The sequence below is a fragment of the Oryzias latipes genome, chromosome 5, assembly GCF_002234675.1.
Source record: "Oryzias latipes chromosome 5, ASM223467v1".
NCBI lineage: Eukaryota > Metazoa > Chordata > Actinopteri > Beloniformes > Adrianichthyidae > Oryzias > Oryzias latipes.
The window spans coordinates 8,826,479-8,849,297 of NC_019863.2; the positions used below are offsets into that span (position 1 = coordinate 8,826,479).

General features: G+C 40.0%; 1 protein-coding gene across 1 annotated transcript; it reads left to right on the forward strand.

Annotated features, from left to right (window-relative positions):
• The first annotated feature begins 13,250 nt into the window (after positions 1 to 13,250).
• Positions 13,251 to 18,865, forward strand: errfi1 (ERBB receptor feedback inhibitor 1). Its single transcript, XM_011474825.3, has 4 exons — positions 13,251 to 13,484; positions 15,386 to 15,594; positions 15,769 to 15,848; positions 16,021 to 18,865. Exons 2-4 carry the CDS (start codon positions 15,440 to 15,442, stop codon positions 17,052 to 17,054), a joined length of 1,269 nt encoding a protein of 422 aa, XP_011473127.1. The 5' UTR covers positions 13,251 to 13,484; positions 15,386 to 15,439; the 3' UTR covers positions 17,055 to 18,865.
• The last annotated feature ends 3,954 nt before the right edge of the window (positions 18,866 to 22,819 follow it).

Genomic DNA, 22,819 nt, shown 5'->3' on the forward strand with positions numbered 1-22,819 from the left:
GGAGACACCAGAATTACAGGAAAAATAAAACATTAATAAGGATTATCAATTTAACTTATTCCAGTTTTGATTAAGAGGTTTAACAAATGGCCATATTTTGGCTGCCTCTGTGCTATAGACCCTTCTCCAGCTACTTTAGGGCAAAGCAGGGTAAACCCTGGAGAGGTCACCAGTCCATCGCAGGCAGGAACCCAGACATCATTTCTGACCCTAAAGTAAGGTCATGAAATTCCCAATGATTTGTCAGGCAGAAAAAAATCTTTCCTCTACATTACATGTCAATGAGTCTGATTCATTTCCATTGTGGAAGTGAAACATATTAAGCTGTGCCCGGCACTGCCTCCACAGCATCTATTCAGGTCAACAGTACGGGATGCCATTATTGCCAAGGCAACAGGTAAAACAAACACTATGGGTTTTGAAACACTAACCCCAAACCAGTCAGCCACACAAAATTGAGTTAGTGGAAAAAGGAGAATGCCTTTGCCAGGTTCACGCTGTATTTTCAGCCTCCCTTTGGCTTCGTGAGACAGTGTGGGAGGCTGGAGTTTAAAAGCTGTCAGACTTTTTTTGTGACCATTGTTTACCACAAGGAGATGTTCTGTAAACATGCAGGTTTGCCGCACCATTATTTCAATAAGGCAGTGTGTTTGAGTCTGCAGGCCAGTGACTATCTTCAAGCAAGGATTTGACTCTGGCATGAGCTGGCACTGAACTGTTTAACTTTTCCCAGGCTTTTGGTAACACTGTGACAAAAAACAGTGACGTGGCTTAATAGCTTTAGGATATTTATCGCTTAGTCTGTTTCACGTGCTGGATTTTAAATCGTCTAAGACAGGGATGTCAAACTCATTTTCACTGAGGGCCACATCAGCATAGTGTCTGTTCTCAAAGGGCCAGATATAACTTATACATGTAACTAAATGTAATGAAAGATAAATGTAACTACTCCTTAATGTTAAATAACTCATTATTTACTTTAACTTTTTAAAGTGACAGTAACACTTGCATAGAAAACCTGTTTGCTTGTTACTCTAACATAAATTCTTTTACATTTGATTCTGTCAGGTTACGTTATATGGACCGTGTTTAAATCCTAATGTATAGTTGCCCAATCCCATATTTTAAGTCCGATTCCCCCTAGATATGTATAATTCAACACCAATTTTTATTTTTTATTTAAAAAAAATTAAAAACTTTTATTCTCTCGCGGGCCACATAAAATGACACGGGGGCCACATTTGGCCCGCGGGCCTTAAGTTTGACACATGTGGTATAGGAGGATGAAGGAGCTTAAATTGAAGGAAAAACTAATTTGGTAAGATTCAGTTTTAAAGATGAATACATCTACTTCTTTGTCTTCTGGTTGTTTCCTTTTCCAAACTCTGTGCAGCGATTACTCAGAAAACTTGGCCCTGGGCATTTGCGTAATCGTCTGATGCTTTGTACTCAAGGAAATGTTGTACATTTGTGACGGTGTGGCTCCTAAAGCAGGACTTGAACACTTTGCATCAGGAAACTGGCTTGTGAGCATGGGTTCATGCACACCACATGGGCACTGATCCCTGAAAGGGTGCACACAAACTATCTGTCGTAATCAGCACTTCTTATCTCAGCGTCCACAGAGGGGAGGGTTTTATCAGCTTGGAAACACAAACTGCAGGGAGACAAAATGTACACAGTGTGACAAGGCAGGGACACTGTGGGAAGAAAACAGGAAATAGAAGACAGGCGCTAAAACAAACACGTTACATATAATCTTTCAGGTTTTCTTCTGGACAGGAAGAGATTTTTGGACAAATATCTTTCAGTACTTTATAGAAAGAGAAAAAATGCCAAATTTCTTTGTGGAAGAACTTTTTGTCTTTTGGTTTTACTATCAAAGACAGGGATGATCCTGTTTCCCACCATGAAGATTGCAGACATTCCACGAAAAGTAGAACATACGAACTTAAAGCAAATTGTATTGAGTTTGTGAAGAAAGGAAAGCACATGAATCAAAGCTGTATGTAGTTTCTAAAGTGATACGCAGCTGGAACTAGGAAAGAAGTTGAGGATTGATGTTTTCCAAAAGTTTTTTAAAAAGGGTAACAGGTATATGAACATTTCCTCAGGGCTTAAACTGCATAATAAGAAAAAAAATGTATAGCTGTTTTGAACAACTTGCTTGTAAAGGCTAAAGGTTATTGAACTGATCAGAGAAGGTGTTGTGGGTGACCCGGTGTTTGCTGTGGCCAGTGTTTGCATCTCTGAATCATTTGCGCAGAACTAAATGAGTTAGTTGTTCCTGTGGGTTGTTAGCTTTAGTGTCCTGGCTGTCAGGCTCGACTGCTTATCTAAGACAAGCATCAGCTTATCAGCAGCCAGATCAGGACTTGACTTTGACATGAGCACACTCCAAGCTTCTTCATTTTTCCCCCTTTTTCCTTAATGTTGCTGTGCAGCTTAGACAAATATCATTTTTACACTTTCTGTAATCAAAGACGAGCTGAAGTGCTCAGAATAAATTAAAAGATTGTTTTACAAATGTCTTTTGTATTTGTACAGTACATAGAAGAGTTTCCCAAAAGAATCTACTCATTCTGTCTTTTTCTCAATTGTTTAAGTATAAAAATGAATTTTTTTTGGTGATGGATGAACAAGCTCCACATCCTTCCTTGCTGATGTAAAAAGTGCTGATGTAAAATGGTGACAACATGCAGTGTTGTCTACTGGGAGGTAAAGTATATCCTGGTCAAAATAGGTGTGCCTCTGGCAGTCCCTGTGGCTCCAGTCATTAAATCTGTTGCGAGTGGTTTGGGTTTAACTTTCTCCATGGCAGCGTCAGTTCAGGGTCAGGCAACACACGGTGAGTAGGAGCTCCAGTGTTAACACCTCAGTTTCACAGTCATGTGTCATTAAAACCGCTTCAGTCAAGCTTTTGTGCTAAGTGTGGGTGTTTGCTCTCCTAAGTCTACTTCCTGACTGACCTTTCTGTCACACGCAGATTTTCCTCACTCGTAGTCCTCAACTACATGAGAACTTCCCAGAACATTTAAGCTTGAACAGCTACTTTGACTGGACCAAAAGAAAATGCTTCTCCCTTCCTTGACTACGGCTGAATTAAATGGGTTGGTGGTGCTGACACTACTTAGGCCTTTGTTGACTGAGTTAAAGTCATGTCATATAAGAAACCTGCATTACGTCACATGGAACCACACAAACACAAGGGCAAGCAGAGCAAGGAAGGAGTGGTGTTCCTGGATTTGTACAAGTGAGGTGTTCAGTGCAGGTCAGCACTTTCAAGTCTTTTCTAATAAAACATCTCTTCCTTCTTCAGTGTGCTGAGCTGACAAAAGCTACACTCATACTGCAGGTCCTAACTCTGGTCAGGAAAATCTAACATGCTCACGCTTCCCTTTTGATTTGCATCAAATTCTAGTGTGGGCTCACTTGAACTTGACCCACATCTCCAGCATCGTTTTCTGAGCATGCTCAGAAAAACCCACAATTATTTTGAAAGCAAAAGAAGCATCAAAACGATTCATAACAAGAACATGGAATCCAATATAAATCCAACCTCGGACCACATTTCAATGGGACTGGGTTAAGATTTTTTTTAATGGTTTTGTGTTATACGGTCTGCAGCCGCAACACTTAAAGATTCATTCCAGTTGACTTCTTACGGACTAAAACCCGTAGGAGCCGCAAAGTCTTGACCCTTTTGAAAATGAGGCAGTGATTTGCATAAATGTTACTGTTATGATCAATACTGAGGAACCATTGTTCTTGGCATGAATAAAAATAAACAAAGAAAAATAGACTTTTATTTGAAATATGAAATAGTTTGAAAGGGAGGTTCATGAATCCCTTTCAAAATAAAAGACACCCTGTGCCATGTAGGATCCTCTCAAGGCAGAAAGTTTAGTAGTAGGTAGTGTAATGTCAGCAGTAAAATAAATATATGCACAAACTATTTAATTGTTGTTAATGCATCTCAGCCAGAAATGTGTTAATCAGAACAAATTAAGTGACCCTTTCCATGTTTTTCATAAATCCAGCTTGATATCTGACACACCTTAGGTATGAATTCTGGCTGTGGTTGCTGATCTCCGATTGGTTTTCTGTGGTACACAGAGATCCAAAATCTGTCAAAATATTTTAGAAGGACTTTGATAAACTATGAAGCCCCCTAACTTGACGTATTGGAGGAGCATTATGGGTAGGAACCTCATGAACCAGTTAGGAACCTCATGGGGAACTATGCTTAAAATGTTTGTGAATGAATTAAATTAAGTTTGACTCATCTGGCTCTTTGTGTCACTCGATGAGGCTTATAGTCCAAGAAATATGTTACTTTATTAATTTTTGAAACTTTTTAAAAGAAATTCTTTAATCAGAGAGCCAGAATGGAGGAGTGAAAGGGCCACATGTGGCTCAGGAGTGCCAGTTTCCAGACCCCTGATTGTCCTAAAACATTGAAACCAGGTCCCTGTCATTTTGGCCTGCAAAGTGAGAGCAGCCCAACAGGTGGCAGAGAATTGGAAAACACGTTCAGTGTTAGCCTGCTTTTTCTCACCCAGTCCTCACATAGTGCTGAAATCAAAATGTTGTTTGGGTCCTGTTTTTTCCTCTTCATCTGACATATTTGATTGCACTTTTCAAATTGCTAAAGCTTGGGAAAAGTAAACATAAACCTTCTGAATTTGATTTTAAATATAAAGAAATAACAGGATTTTAATTTTCAGCCTTTTAAAGAACCCCCTAATTCAGTTTGATTTAGCACAGAGATAAGCCTGAAGATACAGTTCTTTAACTTTCTCTGCTGGATGCTTCCTGTCTTGATGGGAGGCCAAATGAAGCTAACTCTGAAAGGAGGTGTTGCTGTGGGAGTGGGACGCGTAGGTGGCTGGGGTAACAGTTGTTTTGGACTTCTTTCAATGACTTACAATCTTATCTGGTCTCAGTTTGGAATGCATCCACTACACTAGTTGGTGCTGGGAAGAATTTAGGAGAATGTGCATCCCATCTCTTGTGCAAATAGTAAGCTTTGCAGAACCACAGATAACAGAGGGCTACTTTATTGCACTTTTGAGCAAGATCACTTCAACATTTGGAAATCTGGTCGGAAATGTAAAAATCCTTGATCGGAAATACTCAATTGGGCTTTGTTTTGCCATTGCAGCTTCTCAGAAACTGTTTTCCAGGTGCAACTTTTAGCAACTTAACAACCATAAACTTAATTAGCAAGTCTTGGTGGGAACTTTGTGAGCTCATAAGACTGCAGTCATGAAGGATAAGCTCAAAGTACACTCTCAATGTGAAGCAACACATTGTTTTACGTAAACAGTAAAGCTTCTTTCACAAATCCTTGCTGAGACATTTATCTGGATTTAGCTGAAAATCTTGGTTTCACGTGTAAATTATCTACCTGGCCTTTTTTCCCCAACACCTAAAGATCAAAATGAAATGATGTCATGCCAAGTAATATTTACAGGTTACTTTTAATGAGTGTAAGGTGTAAGCCTGAGAATCAACAGATGCATTTCAGTGTGCTCATGCATGGGTTTGGAAAGCAAATAACTGCATAGAACAACAATATTAAGGCTAATTGTTGCCTCCGTTTTCTATCACTGTCTGCACGGTGTTGAACTGTATCTTGCTCCCCTTAGTTTTATAGCCTGTAGTCTGCACAATTATCTTAATTGTCTGAGAGTTCCCATCCAGCAGGTCACAGTGAACTGCCATTAAGCAACAGTCTCCACATTAATGGGCAAAATAAAATTACCACATTTTTACAAATGACATTTCGGATTGCCTATTGATATTTACATTAAAATGTGCATGAACACTTAATTTCATGTGATAATGCTTCTTACAACTTCCCTTCCTGGTTGACTTATCTGTATCATTTTTTTTCTTTAATTCACAGAGCCCTCATCAGGTGATCATTACTGGAAGACACCCATCCCTAATGATGACGGACCTTATCTTGCAAGTGGTGCACGGTTCACAGTTTAATGTGTCAAGGGAGTTTCATGTTTTTCCACCAGCACAAAGACCGCTTTTCTGTCATGCACGTTTGCTGCTTTGCTACCAAGCAGCATTCTGCTGACCTTGACTGGGAGGTGTGTTCAGCTGAAAATGAGGTGTGTACAGGTAACTCACAGGCATGCTGCCAAAAAACGGTTGCCAACAGCCTGAACCATGTCTTTGGTGGACAATCAACATTTTAACTGGTGGTTGATTGTCTTGTGTGTTCCTTCCTGAATGCTTGCTCAATGTGCATCTACTATTTTTGCAGAAACAAGCAGCACTTTGCATTTAAAGCAGAAAAAAATATGCACATACCCATCTGCGTGAGTTTTTTCTCAATAATGCTCTTCCATTTTTTTTTAAACATTTCTTATCTCATGATCATGAAATAGCACGATGGTGTTGCACAACATTCTCATGCCTCTGACTTTGAACCAAATCGAGGATATCTTTGAATCCAAGAGTTAGACTAAATGTGAATTCACAAGAAAATTATAATAACTTGTGAAGGAGAAATCTTTTAGAAAAGGGAAATGAATTGTTCTTATATTTATGGATAAAGATGCACCTTACTTTTTTATGGAGTGAGCTGTTTTCTCAGAGAAGGACTACATACCCTAATTATGTCAGCTTTCCACTAAATACTGTTTTGGGTCAATTTCAGTGGAGACTCTTAGAGGAAAAAATACAAAAGTGCTGTAATCAGGCACTAAATTCCTGTCTCCCTTCTTTTCTGTGCATTTCTTAAGTGTTAAGTCAGGTTTGTAAATGCAGTTGTGTGCATTGTTGCACTGACTTATAAGTCCACATCTATGACAAGGTCATTTTTTTTCTTTTTAACTGAGCTGAAAGAAAAGAGTGCTTTGCCTCTGAGCACACAACTCCCACACACCTTCACGCTCAAGAGGCCCCTCGTGGTGTTTGGTCTGGAGCTCTTTGGCTGATTTACTTCCTGCGCCAGAGACTGCAGCGATGCTTGGCAGCCTGTGCCTCCAGAATTTACTGAAAGGCTTAAAGAAGTCAAGGATAAACTGAGATGTATTGTTGAGTTAGAAGACACTATGCCTGTTAATCCCATATATCATCACTCCTTTCAATCTAAGGATAAAGATATTTCATATAAAGATATTAGATGTTTTTATATAGACCTAATTTACAGAAAAACTGTCATTCTGATCACCCAAAACTGTTTTATCATTCAAACTTCCTAAATCTTGTCTTTGTTACGTGATAGAGGTCTAGTGTGAGCAGTGAGAATTACCCGTTCACTGAGAGCTAAGAATAATCTGCTGGCTCCAAGATAATCACAGACCTCATTTTAAATAGTTTTTGAATGTTCTTTTCTCTTTAAGCTAAGTATACAGTAATGTGCAATGAGGTGCCCCCAGAGACTCTTCTGTATACACTTCCACATAATACATAGCTATTTCTCATAATTATAATGGGTTTAGGAGAGCCAAAATGTTAAATATAAATCTGTTATATTAAGAAAATTGACAAAACAACTATTAGAATTTTCTTTTGCAGAGGAACTTGTTTAAATCATGAAATGTAATGTTAATCTAAAATAAGAAAGTTGTTTTAGGTGTTTAGTTTAGTTGTAGTTGTTTTAAAAAAATGTAATGGTCTTATAAAGTCTGCAATAATATTTTAATTTTTGTGATGTCTTATTTTCTTATTTTTTACATCTGATATTTTATATATTGATATAATCTAAAAACAAAATGTGATAAACTCAAATTTCTGATCCAAGCTTCAAACGTAATAGCTAAAATGCTTCCACACTTTTTCATTTTTAGACATGCATTTTCAAAAAGTGTGTTTTTCGTTTTTTTTCTTCCATTTTTGCACATGGCTAATCTCTCCTTAACACATGGATAAATGTGCGAGTGCTTTAATTCCACAGCGTGACTTTGCCTAAACACCTGGAAGACAAAGAACAAACGCTGTTGTGTTTAATAGCAGATAGCAGTTTAACCATTCATCTAGCTTGGTTTTCATCATGTCGCCTCCAGGCCATTACTGCACACTTACATTTAAATAGGACCATGCATTTCCACCCACGCAGGTTCTCTGCCCGGAGCACCGCATTTTACTCCTTATGTATGCATCTGCACACCACACTGCTAGCAGGGAATGGAAAATGGGAGCAAGGCCTCATTTCTACACTGATGAACCTGTTCTTTGGGAGGTTTGAGTGAGCTATGATGCAGAACCTTACTGTTGTAAGAACTTAATGTAGCTGCTGCCCAGTGCCTCGTCTGCTGGAATTCATCAGGCACCCTAAATCCATTGGTGAATGGGACAAAAGCCACTGTGACAGAGTACATACTCTGCCCTGAATGACTCAGTCTCTGTCATCAGGCTAGGCTTTGGACGTGCTCACGGACACAATCACTAATGAGGAAACAGGCCTTGCTCAGCTCACAGAGTTTAGCTCATCTGTGGCATGCATCTGTGTGTACAGCTGTGTTTTCTGTTTCAGGTGTACCCAGAGTGCAATTCAAACTTGACCCTACGGTCATTGATTTATACCTCCTCCGTCAAAAGTACTCCACTTTGATTTAGAAAACATTTGATCTTCTTGTTGGACAACATCTGAAATCTTTATCAGGGGAGCTAGGGGCTTTGGGCCACAACATGTGCATAAAAGCATCTCCCATGGTTGAGGATGAAACAAGAAAAAGGGGATCAGATGTAAGGAGATTAGATGTAACCTAACATATGTGGGTTTCTCCATACAGTGAGGTCTGAATTTCCTTTTAAACAGGCTAACAGCCGTTAACATCGGAAACCTGGATTACTAGTTGGCCTAAGACCCAAAGCTTCTGTTTTGTTTAAAATACAATGTAGACATTGTGGGTTTCATTTTATGGGGCAATTTTGGATTGAGCTACAATGCAGACTGAGTATATCAGAGCATGTTAGCGGTTAGTCTGGAAAACAGCTTCCATCCTTGTCGGTTCATCTTGTTGCAGAGCTGGATGAGGATCAGAGGCTGGAGGAGAAACAAACCAGTGTGACGTCCTCCACATCCCCACAGCAGCTGTTTTCACAGCTCCTCTCTAAACATGAAGGAGTGTTTGTGTGGATGTCGATCAGTGGGATCAGGGGTTACTGTGGAGGTCATACTAAAAGAATGTTGTTGGTTTTTTCCTCATAGAAGAATTTGCCATTCTTGATAATTACCAACAAGTCTTTGATTCATTCTAAGTCATAGGGCTGAGCTCGCCAAAAAACTCCCTCGCTCTGAGTCTGAGGTGATCCAGTTCCTGAAGTCTAAACACGCCCGTTTATTATAAAAGGAGGTGGATGGACTTGCTCCACCCATTATTAGCAGCACCCTGTAGCTCCACTTGAACAACTCAACAATACTGAGGAGTGATGCAATAATGACTAGGTATTGCTGCTTGTCACTGCACCACGAAAGAGGAAACATTTGTGTTAGTCATTTTACTTTGAAATCCCTCCATTTCCAATACAGGACCTGATCACTGAGTGAGACATCAGGAAAATATCTGAGTTACTAATGTTTTGGGATTTTGGCATGGACTCGCTGCCATGGAAATGGGAAAATGGCAGGACAATCCTTTGGAATTTTAGTTACAACTCCACAAATTCGAGCCAAGTGTTGGAGGAATAGGATCAATGTGAATTGAATTAATTGATGCATGCAGAACTACACAACTGGACTTAAACTCTAACAGCTTCATAAATACATCCAATGGTCCAATGAAATTTTATGGTAAATGGTAAATGGCGTATACTTATATAGCGCTTTTCTACCTACAAGGCTCAAAGCGCTTTACAGTCACAGACCCATTCACCCAGTCACACACACATTCACACACTGGTGGCGGTTCCGCTGCTGAACACTGGCGCCAACCTCCCACCAGAGGCAAGGTGGGGTTCAGTGTCTTACCCAAGGACACTTCGACACATGGGTGTGCAAGGCGGGAATCAAACCGGCAATCTTACGATCATGGGTTGACCGCCCTAGCGCTCCACCACTGTCACTGCTTTTTGGTCTGTCCAACAGAAAATGAACGACAAATAAATGATACATAAATAGTGCTTCGTTTAGTCACTAAAACCACAAAAATAGAATTAAGTTGTCGCCAAACTAAAAAGTGGACGAGTCATTAAAAAACACAATAACATTACAGTACAATAATTTTACAAAAATGTACATTTGTTAGCTTAATTAAATACAACATTTTTGTCTCCCTTTAGGACAATACAATGCAAATTCTAATCAATGTTTAAATTGTGCTATGATCTACTTCACAGCATATGAAAAATGTGATTTTTTTGTTGCATTTTTAGCAGGAAATTAAACTACTTCTATTAATGTGCTTTGATATATAGTTAAACTATCTTTATGGTTGTAAAAATTCTCAGCCATTAAGGTGATGTTATCGGTGGATTCTTTTCGTCAGAGCAACTGGACTCTACAAGAGGCTGATCAGGAAGGTGTGTCCCTGCTCATCCGATGCAACTTTTTCCACTTTACAAAAACTCAGAAAACAAAATTAAACAGGCATCATAGTACAATACTTTGGTACAGTGGAGGAACCAACTGCAAATCCACTTTTGGGCAATAAAAAATGTGCAGATTGAATCTGAGATGTAATAAACTGGGTGAAAAAAGCTTTATTTTGTAATCAGTTACTAGCAGCGGCTCCTGCCTGCTCCGTAGACTTCTCTATGGGTTCAAAGGATTGACGTCACCTCAGCAGGCACGGCTAAGTCTGTATCAGTGTGAACTTTGGATGGAGTCTGAAAATGTGCAAAATCTAATTAGCTCAGCAGGTAGGGGTAATAAATGCTTTGACCTCACGAAATAAATAATTTACAAGGATGATGAAATGTTATTTGTGTAAATATTTGGTTTTTATAAAGGGGTGTTGGGGGTGCTTTTATTAGACAACTTCATCAGCTGATGGGCCCCAATGCTGTAATGCACAGTGAAGGGAAATCCCTCTGTTCTCCCATAGCAGCTCAGAGCGAAATAAGCCAAAAGCTGTCACTTTTTGAGTGGGTGTTCAGAGCATCTCAGACGAGGCACAGTGCGAGTCATGAAGGCAAAACCAAAATCAAAACAAAAAGGCAGAGTGACACTTCCTGAGAAGCATATCCTCCCTGACACCAGACCTTCCATCTGCCATCTGAAGCTCTCCCAAGGGCTGCCTGTGGCTTCGTCTGTTGCTTAACTCCCCAAGTGAGTTTTTTTTCCCCTCCATGACTAACTTTTTCAGGCACTTCCTGTGAGTGATGACATCACATTGTGGTTCACAGGAAGGGAGGGGTAAGGGAATGTGGGGGTGGAGAGACGATTTGGATGTGAAGTCTGTTTATCTCCTGGCACTTGGAAACACTTCCACTAAATAACAGACTTAGGGAAGTTAAGCGTGAATGCATGTAAACTTACTGAACTTTTCAAACTTTTTTATGTTCTGCATTCTTGGTATGTACCACTTGCTAGCTTTGATTCCCTCATTTGTCTCTAGCACAAATAAACTGAAGAATTCCAACTGCAAAGCCCACTGTCTCCCCTGGTGGTCATAGCTGGTCCAGAGGAATTCCAATGTCGTGCCGGAAATTATAAAACTGGATTAATGAGTGTCTGGTCGGTGCAGGGGCCAAGTATGCATCGATAAGTCTTTTGGGTCTGAGGGGGCCTACGAAAGGATTCCTAAACTTGTGGACAAGAACAGTGTGTTCTCTTGTGCACAAACACACATCTTTTATTCCATCATCGATACAACTCTTCTTCAACCCATTTACATGGGTAGAACACCTAATTTGGTGCTAGTAATGGAATTAGTGGGATAATATGAACAAGTGCACTCTTTCGTTTTTCTAGAATAAGACTTATAGTTTAAACTCACACTGCCTTCCTAATGGATTTATGTACAGATAGTGCAAGGAAAACAGGTCGAGCAGAAGGGAAGCGTGCAGGCGGCTCAGATGCATGTGCTGCTTGGTGCAGCTGGCAGCAGAGCAGGATATTTGTTCTCTGCTTGTCTCAATAAGCTGTACTGCAATGGCTGAGCGAGAACATTTTACATGGGGGCGGGGGCAACTACAGCAGAGTGGAAGGCCATGCAAATGAAATAATAGAAAATATATATAAATAAAGACATACTTTATTGAAGGAGCTCAATATTTCATTTCAAACTGTTACTTTTGTTATTTTTGCAATTTTTTGAGTCCCTCTCTGATCATCTTTTGACCTAATGTAAAAGTGCTCCCAGTGGTCTTTTTATTCTAATTATGTCATCTCTAGGCAAAATCCAAAACCTGTGTTTTTTCCAGGACATAGCTCCTGCAGATCAACAGGAGTTCATCAGAAATTTACTTCTGAGTTGTGCAGAAGTAAGCCTGCCTTCATTTCCCATCAACTCTTTGTTTACACTCTCTCCTACTAGCTTACAGCCCCTCACAACCCCAACCCAACATTAAAGATTTAAAAAAAATGGGGAGCAATATTGGAGCTGTCCAGCCGTACAGTTTTGAGCCACATGCCAGCTTGGATGAGGAAAATGAAAACATACATGATCTATTTTTCTGCAAGTGGATGCATCAGAACTGAGCTGAACAGAGAGCTAGAAACTATCACCTTTTTCAAATAGTATGCTTTCATCTCCTCCGTCTGTATTCACCATGATTTGAACAAAGAAGTATTCAGAAACAAAATTGTATCTTTCTTCTTTATCTATCCATCATGAGAAAAAGGCTATAAGAACTTATTAAAAACACCAAAAACAAAATTTTCATTGGAGTGGGTCTTTAAAGAAGCTTTTTTTGATGATTTCTTAATCTTTGACAAAAATGATGCTTATATGATTTTTGGGGTTATTATTAATAACCCCAAAAATAATTATTAATAGCCCCAAAAATGGGGGGCAAAGCTTTTTGCTGCCCCTCCGTAGGTCCGCCCCTGCTGCGCTCTTTTTTTTTATATTGATGGCTTTAGCTTTATTACTGCACATAGGGAGTTTAAAATCAGAATTCCAATGTCTTCATTTTCAATGAATACTTGTCTAAACCCTACCATAGTGGCTCATTGGAACCTAAACCCCCGCCCCTCCCCGCCGCCGCTTGTGTAAATAGATGACTGTCCAGCCACCTTGTTTTATTTCAGTGTGAGTTCCGGCTGGAAGAAGACTGTGGCTTTAAGAGAAAGCGGGGAGGGGCGGAGTCACAGCGTCTGCCTATAAGAAGTTTCCCAATGCAACAGTGGACTGATCTAGAAGTGTCAGAAAAGCCTGAGCGCAGATAACACACGCATACACACGCGCGCGCGCGCGCACACATGCAGGCGTCCCGTTCCTAAAGCAACAGAAGACTACCAAAGCTTCAGAGACTCAGGAGATATAATCTGTGGACCAGGATTTGGAGTTTCTTTTTTTTTTTTTGAGGGTGCAGTGGGTCTGTCAACGAAGGAGAATTGCCAGTCTATTTCGGTGAGTCCAGAATGTGATCTGAAATGTCTGGTCAGACCTACAAAGCTCTTGTTTTGTGTTCCAGCATGGACTAACTTAATGCAACATTAGATCAGCTTTTTTTCTCCATGTCATCACTCGTTCTATGACATTATTGTTTATTATAGTGATAAATAAAAAAGTAGGACTGAAAAGGATCATGTGACCATATTTTGGTTCCAACTTTTGTCCTATAGCATTGTTATGGCCTTACCTTTTGGGCTGCAGTATTGCTCAGAATGGTTTCCACCCACAAAAAAAGGGAAATAACAAATCACTGCATCATCATTAAACCTGGCCTTGCCAAATAGCTGACTTGTGTCTTGTGTCGTGAGTCACCTACCTGCTAGAGGCCTTTTAACCATTATTATCTCAATCCGGTAAAGTGAGGGGGTGTGCACAGTGTTTGCTTGCCTCACAGGTAGAGCGAGTATGGTTGCTTGGAAACCTGCTGCAGGGCTGTCACGAGCGGGGTGTGAACTCTTTGCTTGAGGGACTATAGACGACACAGACTGTATCTGAGCACCTTGGATGCCTCTGCCTGTACACCTGGGAGTGAATTGCTCTGCTCAGGTTTGACCTTTAAAAAGACCCACGTCCTGTGGTCATCTGATGAGCAGTAACTGCCTGAAATAATGCCTCCGCAGGAGAACTAATGCTCTGCATGGCTACATCATTTGTTTAATCCCACTGCCTGTAAATGCTCCTGTGGTTGAGTTCCAGAATGAGCTGTCTTTGCACCTGTTGCAAGAGGAAGCACAAGCCCCTAGGGATTCATTATCGAGGATCATGTTGCTTCCCATCCCAGCGGAACCGACTCAGAGGCTCTGGATAGTGGGCTTGCATGCCTTGTTGGGCAGCTTGGCTTCGACTGATGCCCCTAAAGCTTCCTGTTGTTTCAGAGCTTTGTTTTTCCCCAGCTGTCAGCTCAGCTCATACATATGGCTCACAGGAGACTGTGAGAGAAGGGAGCCTCGCTCATTTCAGTCATCACGTCTTCATTATTAGCTGAGCTTCATGCGTGTGCATTCATCTCATTTGGAGTCTTATGGGGAAACGACCATTAGGCTGCACCTGTTAGAATGAACCGTGAAAAAGAAGGACTTTTTGTGCTGCAGGCTGCTGCTGGTGACAGGATTCCACATAAACATCCAATGCCTTTCAGTCGGTCTGTTTTGTTCCCTTCCGCTGAGACACTGATGCCTGTAAGCTCAGTGTCAAAAGTTTGATCAGCTTTTCTTACAGCATTCAGCTGACTTCAGAAATATGAATGGGCTCTGCAGCCCTCTGAATATTCTTTGTTTACACAGCCCTGACACACTTGACATGACACAAACATTCAGGTCACTTGACATGAGGGACTCTTGCATCATCAGGTATATCTGTGGTAACCGGAGGAGCCCCCCCGAGTTTCCTGCTCAGGGGAAACAGGATTACAACACTCTGGTGCAGCACAGTCAAATGCTACAACAGACAACCCATATCATAAGTGTGTAGAAAAGACGTTTTCAAGGTTATTTCTGCACTTAAGCTCCACATAGGCTTCAGTTAGAGTTCAATTCTCCATATACCCATGAAATTATTTAGTTTTTAAAATACAAATATATACATCTAAGGTATAAAACTACATCAGAAAACACTGGTTTGTTCTGTGTTTTTAATTACGGAAATGTGAACTTCTTATGGTAAGGTGCTTTTCAAAAGTAAGCAAGATTAAATAAAACATATATGCTATTTTTTAGGAAGATTTTTCTCTTACTGTCTAAAGGATGTTGGCTTTTTTATTCAAAGATTTTTACCTGGCAACCTCATTTTCTCTTCCATTTCTGCACTCTTTGCTTTCAGTCATCATCATTAATGTCTGTGCTTTGGTTGTGTTATAGGTACAACAGAGGCAGGGGTAGCCAGCCGGGCGATCTGAGTGTTTCCTGGCTTTGATGCGACCCGACTGTGCCTGGAGCATGTCCACAGTGGGCCTGACTGCCCAGGAGACCTCTTTTCCCATACAAAACCCCTTCCTCCAGGGCGGCTTCTGTCACAGCATGGCTGGATCCAAACCCTCCTTGAGCTTTCGCCATGAGCTCATGGACAAGTGAGTGTTTAAGATCAAGAAGGTGGTGGTGGTGGTATGGTTGGTTAGAAAGCTTACACTGGTTCTGTGAGGCATGATAAAGTTCTGTGGTTTGCATCAGTGACATATTACCTTCTAAATTATGCAATGCTTGTACATAGCTCTCCTAATCTGTAAATCTTTTTCCTTTATTAGCTTCTACTTTAGCATGGCCTCATCAACTACAGATCATACTTATCGATCTCCGCAAAAGGGGCAACTTTCAAGCAATGAAAGTAAGTGTGTTTATGTTTGATGAGCATGAATTTTAAATTTCATGTGTTGCCTTTGCTGTTATGCATGAATATCTCAATGAGAACAAATAGTTGAAGGATGCTAAGAAGACAGGCTGTTGTGAAGCAACTTGTCAATTGAACTGAACTGTTTTTTTGTGTTTCTCTCTTAAAGGACATATGTACAGTTCACACAGATTACCTTCTAAAAAATTGCGGCCCGCCCTCCTCTCCCTGTCCTTCAGTCCTGAACCATCCACCCCAAGCCCTACAGATGAAGACCAGGTGGTTCCGTCATTCCTGAAGCTGTCAGTTAAGGACTGTGGCAGCCCGCCACGGACACCCGACAGATGTTCCAAACCCTTGCCTCCAATTCCCCTACAAACAGACATCTGCCATGAACAAGCTATAGACAATGAGGTGGAATTTTTCACGAGTACGGACAAAAGCTGCTTGGTTCCGAGTGATGACCAGTGTTCCAAACCATCTCCTTTTCGATATGGACAGCTTCACAGACGGAGCTTCCGGGACTGTGGGCAGATTAACTATGCTTACTATGATGGCCCTTTAGGAACAGATAGGTCTGGCCATCCCCAGCAGCACCATCAGGTGAAACATGTTCAAGCCGTGCATGGACATCATGAACAGCAGCAGCAGCAGGAGCCACTCGAGCCAGTGGTATGTCAAAGATCACAGGACAAAGCTCAGAGGAAGTTGCGGCGTTCTCACTCTGGCCCAGCTGGCTCTTTACACAAGCCGCGCCTCATATGCAACAAACGCCACACCTATGGTACTGATAAACCAGAAGTGCCACCCCCTCTTCCTCCACGTTCACTCAAGACAGGCGACAACCGCCGCTGGTCAGCAGAAGTCTCGTCTGGGGCTTACAGCGACGATGACAAACCACCTAAAGTCCCCCCAAGAGACCCCATGTCCAGAGGCAGCTCTCGTACTCCTAGTCCGAAGAGCCTTATTCCCACATATGTTAATGGGGTAATGCCCCCTACTCAGAGTTTTGCACCTGATCCCAAGTACGTAAGCTGTCGGAGTTTTTTCAGACAGAACAGCGAGGGTTCTCCCTGCATCCTTCCTGTTATGGAGAACGGAAAGAAGGCCAGTGCCACGCATTATTACATTTTGCCTCAGAAGTCTGCATTCATGGAATCACCTTGTGACTGCAACTCGAGGAGGAAGGAGGATTTGGTTTGAAGGGCTTTAGCAGAAACCGTAGAGGACTCTATGGAATATGAGCAAAAACCACTTGACACAACAGTGCATCTGTACATCAAACTGCTGCTTTTAGATGATAAATGTCTGCAACACCTACACATCCTGAACTGACAGGATAGCACACTGTATACAGTTACTGGTCATGTTGACAGAAAGAAAGCTATCGCCTAAAATACAGCAAAATCTGTATCTGACTAAAGGCTGTGGGACAACTCTAACACATTGTAGAACGTATTTTGATATGGTTTTATTTCATTGTTGTGCTGTTGTTTTTGATGATGTGGTGCAGTCAGAGGGTGCAAGCAGGCATTGGATCTGATGTGCTCAGTGTTTCATGTCTGGAAAGGTGAGGATGTGATGGCACTGGGCCTTTTTTTTTCATGCTGCTTTTGTCTCTCACAGGTCAGTGACATAAATGTGCATCACTTAATATATGAAGTTTAAATCCAAGCCTGGTGAATTTTGGATTAAAAAAAGAAAAATGAAGGATATTAGTACTCAAATTGTATCTCTGTGTGCTATTGTTTATCAAACACAAAATAATTTATCTTTCTCAATGAAGTTTCAATACTACTCAAGCCAGCCATGTCACTGTGAATTTGTACTTCTCATGGCATGTTGTTGCTGGCAGCTATGCCTTTTTCCACTAAAATTTCTAGTGCAGCTTGTGTGTTAATATTTGTATGTACAGTCCTACGGTTGTGCATTATGTGTGCATGTGAACAACCTGACAAAGTGTTCAAACGACGTGGAGTGCCTTATGTCAGTGGAGAGTTGTCAACCATCCTTGTTACTGCGTGCTGTACGTTTGCAGCTCACATTTTAGTTTTTTTCTTTTTCTTGAAGTCTCCAGGTTTCTTTTTATTTTCTGTTGCACAAAAATTGGTCTGTTTAAATGAAAGTGAGTATAAGCTGATCTTTTTGAAATTTCCTGAAACAGTTGGAGCTTAGTTTTGAGTCGCTAGAAACCCATTAGCCTCAAGCCCTACCTCATGTCGATGTTAATCCTGTATTTCACATTGACCCCCCCAAAACAACCAATCAAACCAGAATATCCAAACCAGAAAAGCAGAGGAATTTAGCCTCATATTATACTTGGCACTAGTTCTATTTAAAATTTTTCCACGATTTGGTCAAGTGTCAAAAGAATATCTACAAAGGAAGCTCTTGGGTCAGAGAATTTAGCCCAACCTGTTAATACAAATGCATTACAAAGATAATGCAGGCTTCACCTGTCTGACACAAACTTTCCTGTTCTGCACATGCATTCCTGTCTTACGTGATTGCAGTGGGTGTGGTCCCAGAGACTTTGGCTGCTGGCAGCCAAGAAAATGCATGTATTTTTTATTGTTGTAGATTATTTACGAAGTATCAGGATATTATAGAAAATGTAGCACACGTGTTAAGAAACCCTCTGTATCAAAAATGTTGTTTTAGTTTGGGAAACAAAACAGCTAAGGTCAATCGGTCATTGAAGTAAACTTTTTTTTTTTCCTTTCTTTCTAGCTCACATGCCTTGACAACCACTATGTTGCTTTTGACCTATGTTTGAAATGTTTACATCTTATACTATTTAATCTTAAGGTATTCACATGTCTTATCAGAAAAAGTAAAGCTGAATGAAGACTAGTTTATCATAAAAAATAACATCTCTGCTGTTGTGAAGACACTGAGAGAGTTCAGTATGGTGTGTACAGTATTTAACAATTCAATGTGTTGTTATGAATAGCTGGTAAGCATATAGTCTTTTAAATGACAAGGCCAAAATAAAAATAAATTATTTATGAGTTTGTTTCGTTCTCTTTCTGTCAAGAGTGATATCTCCACTCAGCTGCTTGGCCTGTTTTATCACCCACACGCCCTCATCCTTTGGCGTTTTGTGACTGGCCTCTATCCAGAGAAAGGAGAGTAGCAGGTGTACTCTCTTCCTCTTCCTGGTTACAAAACTTTTTTTTTTTTTTTGCGTGACTGCTTCGATGCTTCCTGGCGGCCAGTTTTGCACATGCTGATTAAGAAAATGTTGCAAGTCCCTTGACAGGAGTCCATGTGCTGCGGCAAGGAACACCACAACCCTATGAAGCACCGGGCTTCCAATCATGACTGAATTTCTTATAGTATGCCACTAATTCCTGTTTCCAACAGCTACTTGGTTGTTTTTTCCCCATTGTGGTCTCAAAGTAACAAAAAGTGGCATTTGAACATTCAAAACATCCTGCAAACCCTTTCACCTGGTTCACTTGAGTTGCTAGGCAACAGCATAGGGGATGGTAACTAAAGAAAGGCCGTTGCTGTGCTTGTATGTAGCTTAAAAAATATATATATATATATATATATATATATATATATTTTGGCACTATTGTTAATGCAATCCATTCTAAACTAAAAAGTAATTAAAAAGCAGATTTTGTAAATTAAGCTTTACGTTTCATTATTTTTATTTACCAAATAGGGTCAAAAATATAAACAAATGTTTGTTTTTCTTTTTCTTTTCTTCCTTTCAAATCCCAAACTGCAATGAACCTCATATTTCCACACTCAGTTGTTTTTCTGACCTGTTTTTGTGTAAAAAAAAGATAGGAAATGAAGCCTATGATTATGACTCATTTGCACATCTTAATAAGTGCATAAGGTGGTATTTACTCCGCTTGAGCAACGACCTGAACAAACATTCTCATGTGGGCTTAGGGCTGTCTTGAAGCTTTATATTATTTTTAACATGCTGAAATTATTGACATGCAAAAGAAAAAGGACTCTGACACACTAAATCCTCAAATTGACTTTGTGAAAATTTGGTTTGGATGTAGTATATCTTATCATTTTATTTGGAAGACAGTTGTTAATGTTTAACTTCTCCTAAAGCATTACTGGTTAAAATGTACTCAGGTCAGAGTGCTTATGTCTTAAAGACAGCAAATTAAGCACTAGTAAAAACCTTTTTAACTGTCCATATCTTTCTACGGAAAGTAAAAAAATACATTTTTTGATCTAGATTTGTCCAAAAACTTTCCAGATTCAATGTATTGCATATTTAATGTCTTGACTGATCAAGTCAAGCAACATCACATTCTCACTAAAACTAGTGAAATGTGTAAGTTTTAACTTCAGATCTCTATTTTGCCATTTTTGGGGACCGTCATGATCAATCCCTTGTATTACTCCTCAATTACCCCTCTACCTTTTCTGTTGTTTTGGAAACCAGTTTAAATTAAGGCATTTATGCCATCTAGTGTCAGAGCTTGTAAAGAGCCCTGAGATTTCCATAGGAAAAACAAACCCTTGACCCTTTAACCTTTTGACACCCAATGCATTTCTTGGGTATTGAAATTTCCATGTAGTAATTTTCCTGTTTCAACTACCGGCCACTGTTTGTTCAAATGGTTGAGAGAAATAAACAGCAATACATTTCTAACAGCCAGAGTATGAGTGTTGCGATACAAATTCTTAGCTACATCTGGAGTACTAATGGCTGGATTGGGGGGTCTGACATGATGGAAATGGCTGCCTTATTAACAGTTTGTTGACAAAGGGAGGTTGGTTGGTTGGAGGCTGCATTTATGGTAACTGGAAAAGTTGGTAAACAGTTTTAGAATTTGTTGTGGGCACTAGTGTTTTTAGGCATTTCTGGCTGCAAAGCTACGGTGGCATTTGTATCAGAGCTGTGAGCTGAAGAGGTCCGTTTGTGATCAGTGGGCGGGAAGTTGATTTGGAGCGGCCTGGTGTTGTCAGTACGGTTGACTTGTTCATGGTTACCTTAAGTGACTGCTGACCATGTTCTACAAGAGTTTTAGTGAGTGCAGACTCCTCAGCTGAAGGTGAGGACAGCCTCAAATTGTCTTTGGTCTGTTCCTGCATGCAAATTTTAAACTTGGGACACACGTGTACAAGTTTGTGGTAGAGAACTTTGTGTAAAAATATCCAATTCTCTTACGTGACAAACCCCCAAAGGTTTAGGAATGAAGGTCTTTTAGGAAGAGTTGTTCTTTAGGTGCTGATGCTAAGACCTCTTATGGGTACTGTTGATGATTGGATCGCACAGGCTTTTCCAACACAATCATTTAAATTCTGCGCTGTGGTTGCTCTTCCTGGTATTGTAATGCTGTCTTCAATGGAAACTGTTTCAGTGAACTAGACATTCATTGTAAGTGGGGTTTCTGTATGACATGTGGGCTACATTGGTTTCCAGGAAGTAGTTCAGGACTGACAACTTAAGAGACCTGTGATGATGGAGCGGAGGTCAATGCAGGATTTGAAGGCTGTTTTTTAAACTTTATTGTTCTATTTCTGTAGGGGCTGTATTTACAGCACTTTCCTTGTTTTACAATAACGTCAACTCGTTTGTCTTTTAGGTTCAGTGTGAATAAATGTAATCAAGAACAAATAGGTAAGCTTGATGGAATTATGGGGTAATTTGTTCTTCAGTTCAATCAGCCACAACATCTAAACCATAAATAAAGTTGATTAATTAAATTGATACAAAGTTTTAGAACAAAAACTTTCTGTGAGTGGAAGACTTGAATAAAAAGATGATCTTCTTGCTAAAAGAGTAAAGAAAAACTTTTAACAAAATATGTCCGACATAATTAATTAAAAAATGACCACTGTTGTCATGGGCTCAGCGTTTGAGAATGAGGTCAAAGGCGTCAAGTAATTCTACCTACATATAATTCTTCTCCATTTTTCTATTTCCCTAATTTTCAGATGTTTTTTAATTGAATGAAAAAAACTTTTTCTAAACATTACAATATTCTTTTAGCACTAGCCTCTTAACCTGCTTGGTTGAAACGTACAGAAACCTTACTTTTGCTATATTTTGGTAGTGTAAGTCATGACTCATAAAACTTTTACTCATCGCATGCTCAATTACTCTTACATTACAACAGAGTTGTTGTCTAATATATTTTTCTGATTGTGGTCAACCTATTTTAATTAACAATTATCCCTTGTGCTATCTTAAATGACCCCACCCTTACATTGACGTGTTCTCCCTACCATGACAAAGGTGGGTAAATGTGGAAAGATTTCATGTAATCCATGGACACCAGTGAAGATCACAAATCATTGAAGAAAAAAATGGTTCAGAGCACTGTCTGGTGGGTCTAGATGACCCAACCCCCAACGTTAAAGTGCCTAGGATAGCACAAGGGTTACAAAAACATGAAATAACTTTTACAGTATTGTTATTACTATAGTTAAAATAGACGACTAAATATGAAATACTTTGTGATACATTTGTCGGTTTAATTTGTTAGGTTCTACTTCTGCAGTAATTTAAACAGGACTCGTAAGGCATCACAGTATATGTGAAGTATTACTTTTGAAGAACAGTAACAAGTAAGCTAAAGCACATTACAGTTTGGAAGTCGTTTGCACAACACTCCACACGTGTGACTGAGCTGTGTGAAGTCTTGACTCAAAGAGAAAATGTGCTAAAAACAAAGTTTATCATACTTAATAGCATCAAGGTAAAGATTAATGATCATGTTGAAATGGGATGAGTGTGTTAGTTTATCCTTAACCAGGTATAGTTTGTGTAGACAATAATTTATCACTACTCTGAAGCATCTCACCACATTAAAGAGCATTTCCTATTGCAACATTGGTCACAAAAAGAATGTCTTCCTTCATCGCTCAGTCAGGTTCATTTAACTTAATCCCTCGGTCATATCTCACCATTCCCTCCATTTACTTTTTTGTTTCACTCACGGCTTTGTTCAGTTGGACTTCCTGTCAAACATGGGGCTTTT

Excerpts from the sequence above, each read along its gene's own strand:
- errfi1 (XM_011474825.3), top strand. The coding sequence starts at position 15,440 with ATGCGACCCGACTGTGCCTGGAGCATGTCCACAGTGGGCCTGACTGCC. Across the intron at positions 15,595-15,768 it reads CGCCATGAGCTCATGGACAA|CTTCTACTTTAGCATGGCCT; the intron begins GTGAGTGTTTAA and ends TTCCTTTATTAG. Across the intron at positions 15,849-16,020 it reads GCAACTTTCAAGCAATGAAA|GACATATGTACAGTTCACAC; the intron begins GTAAGTGTGTTT and ends TCTCTCTTAAAG.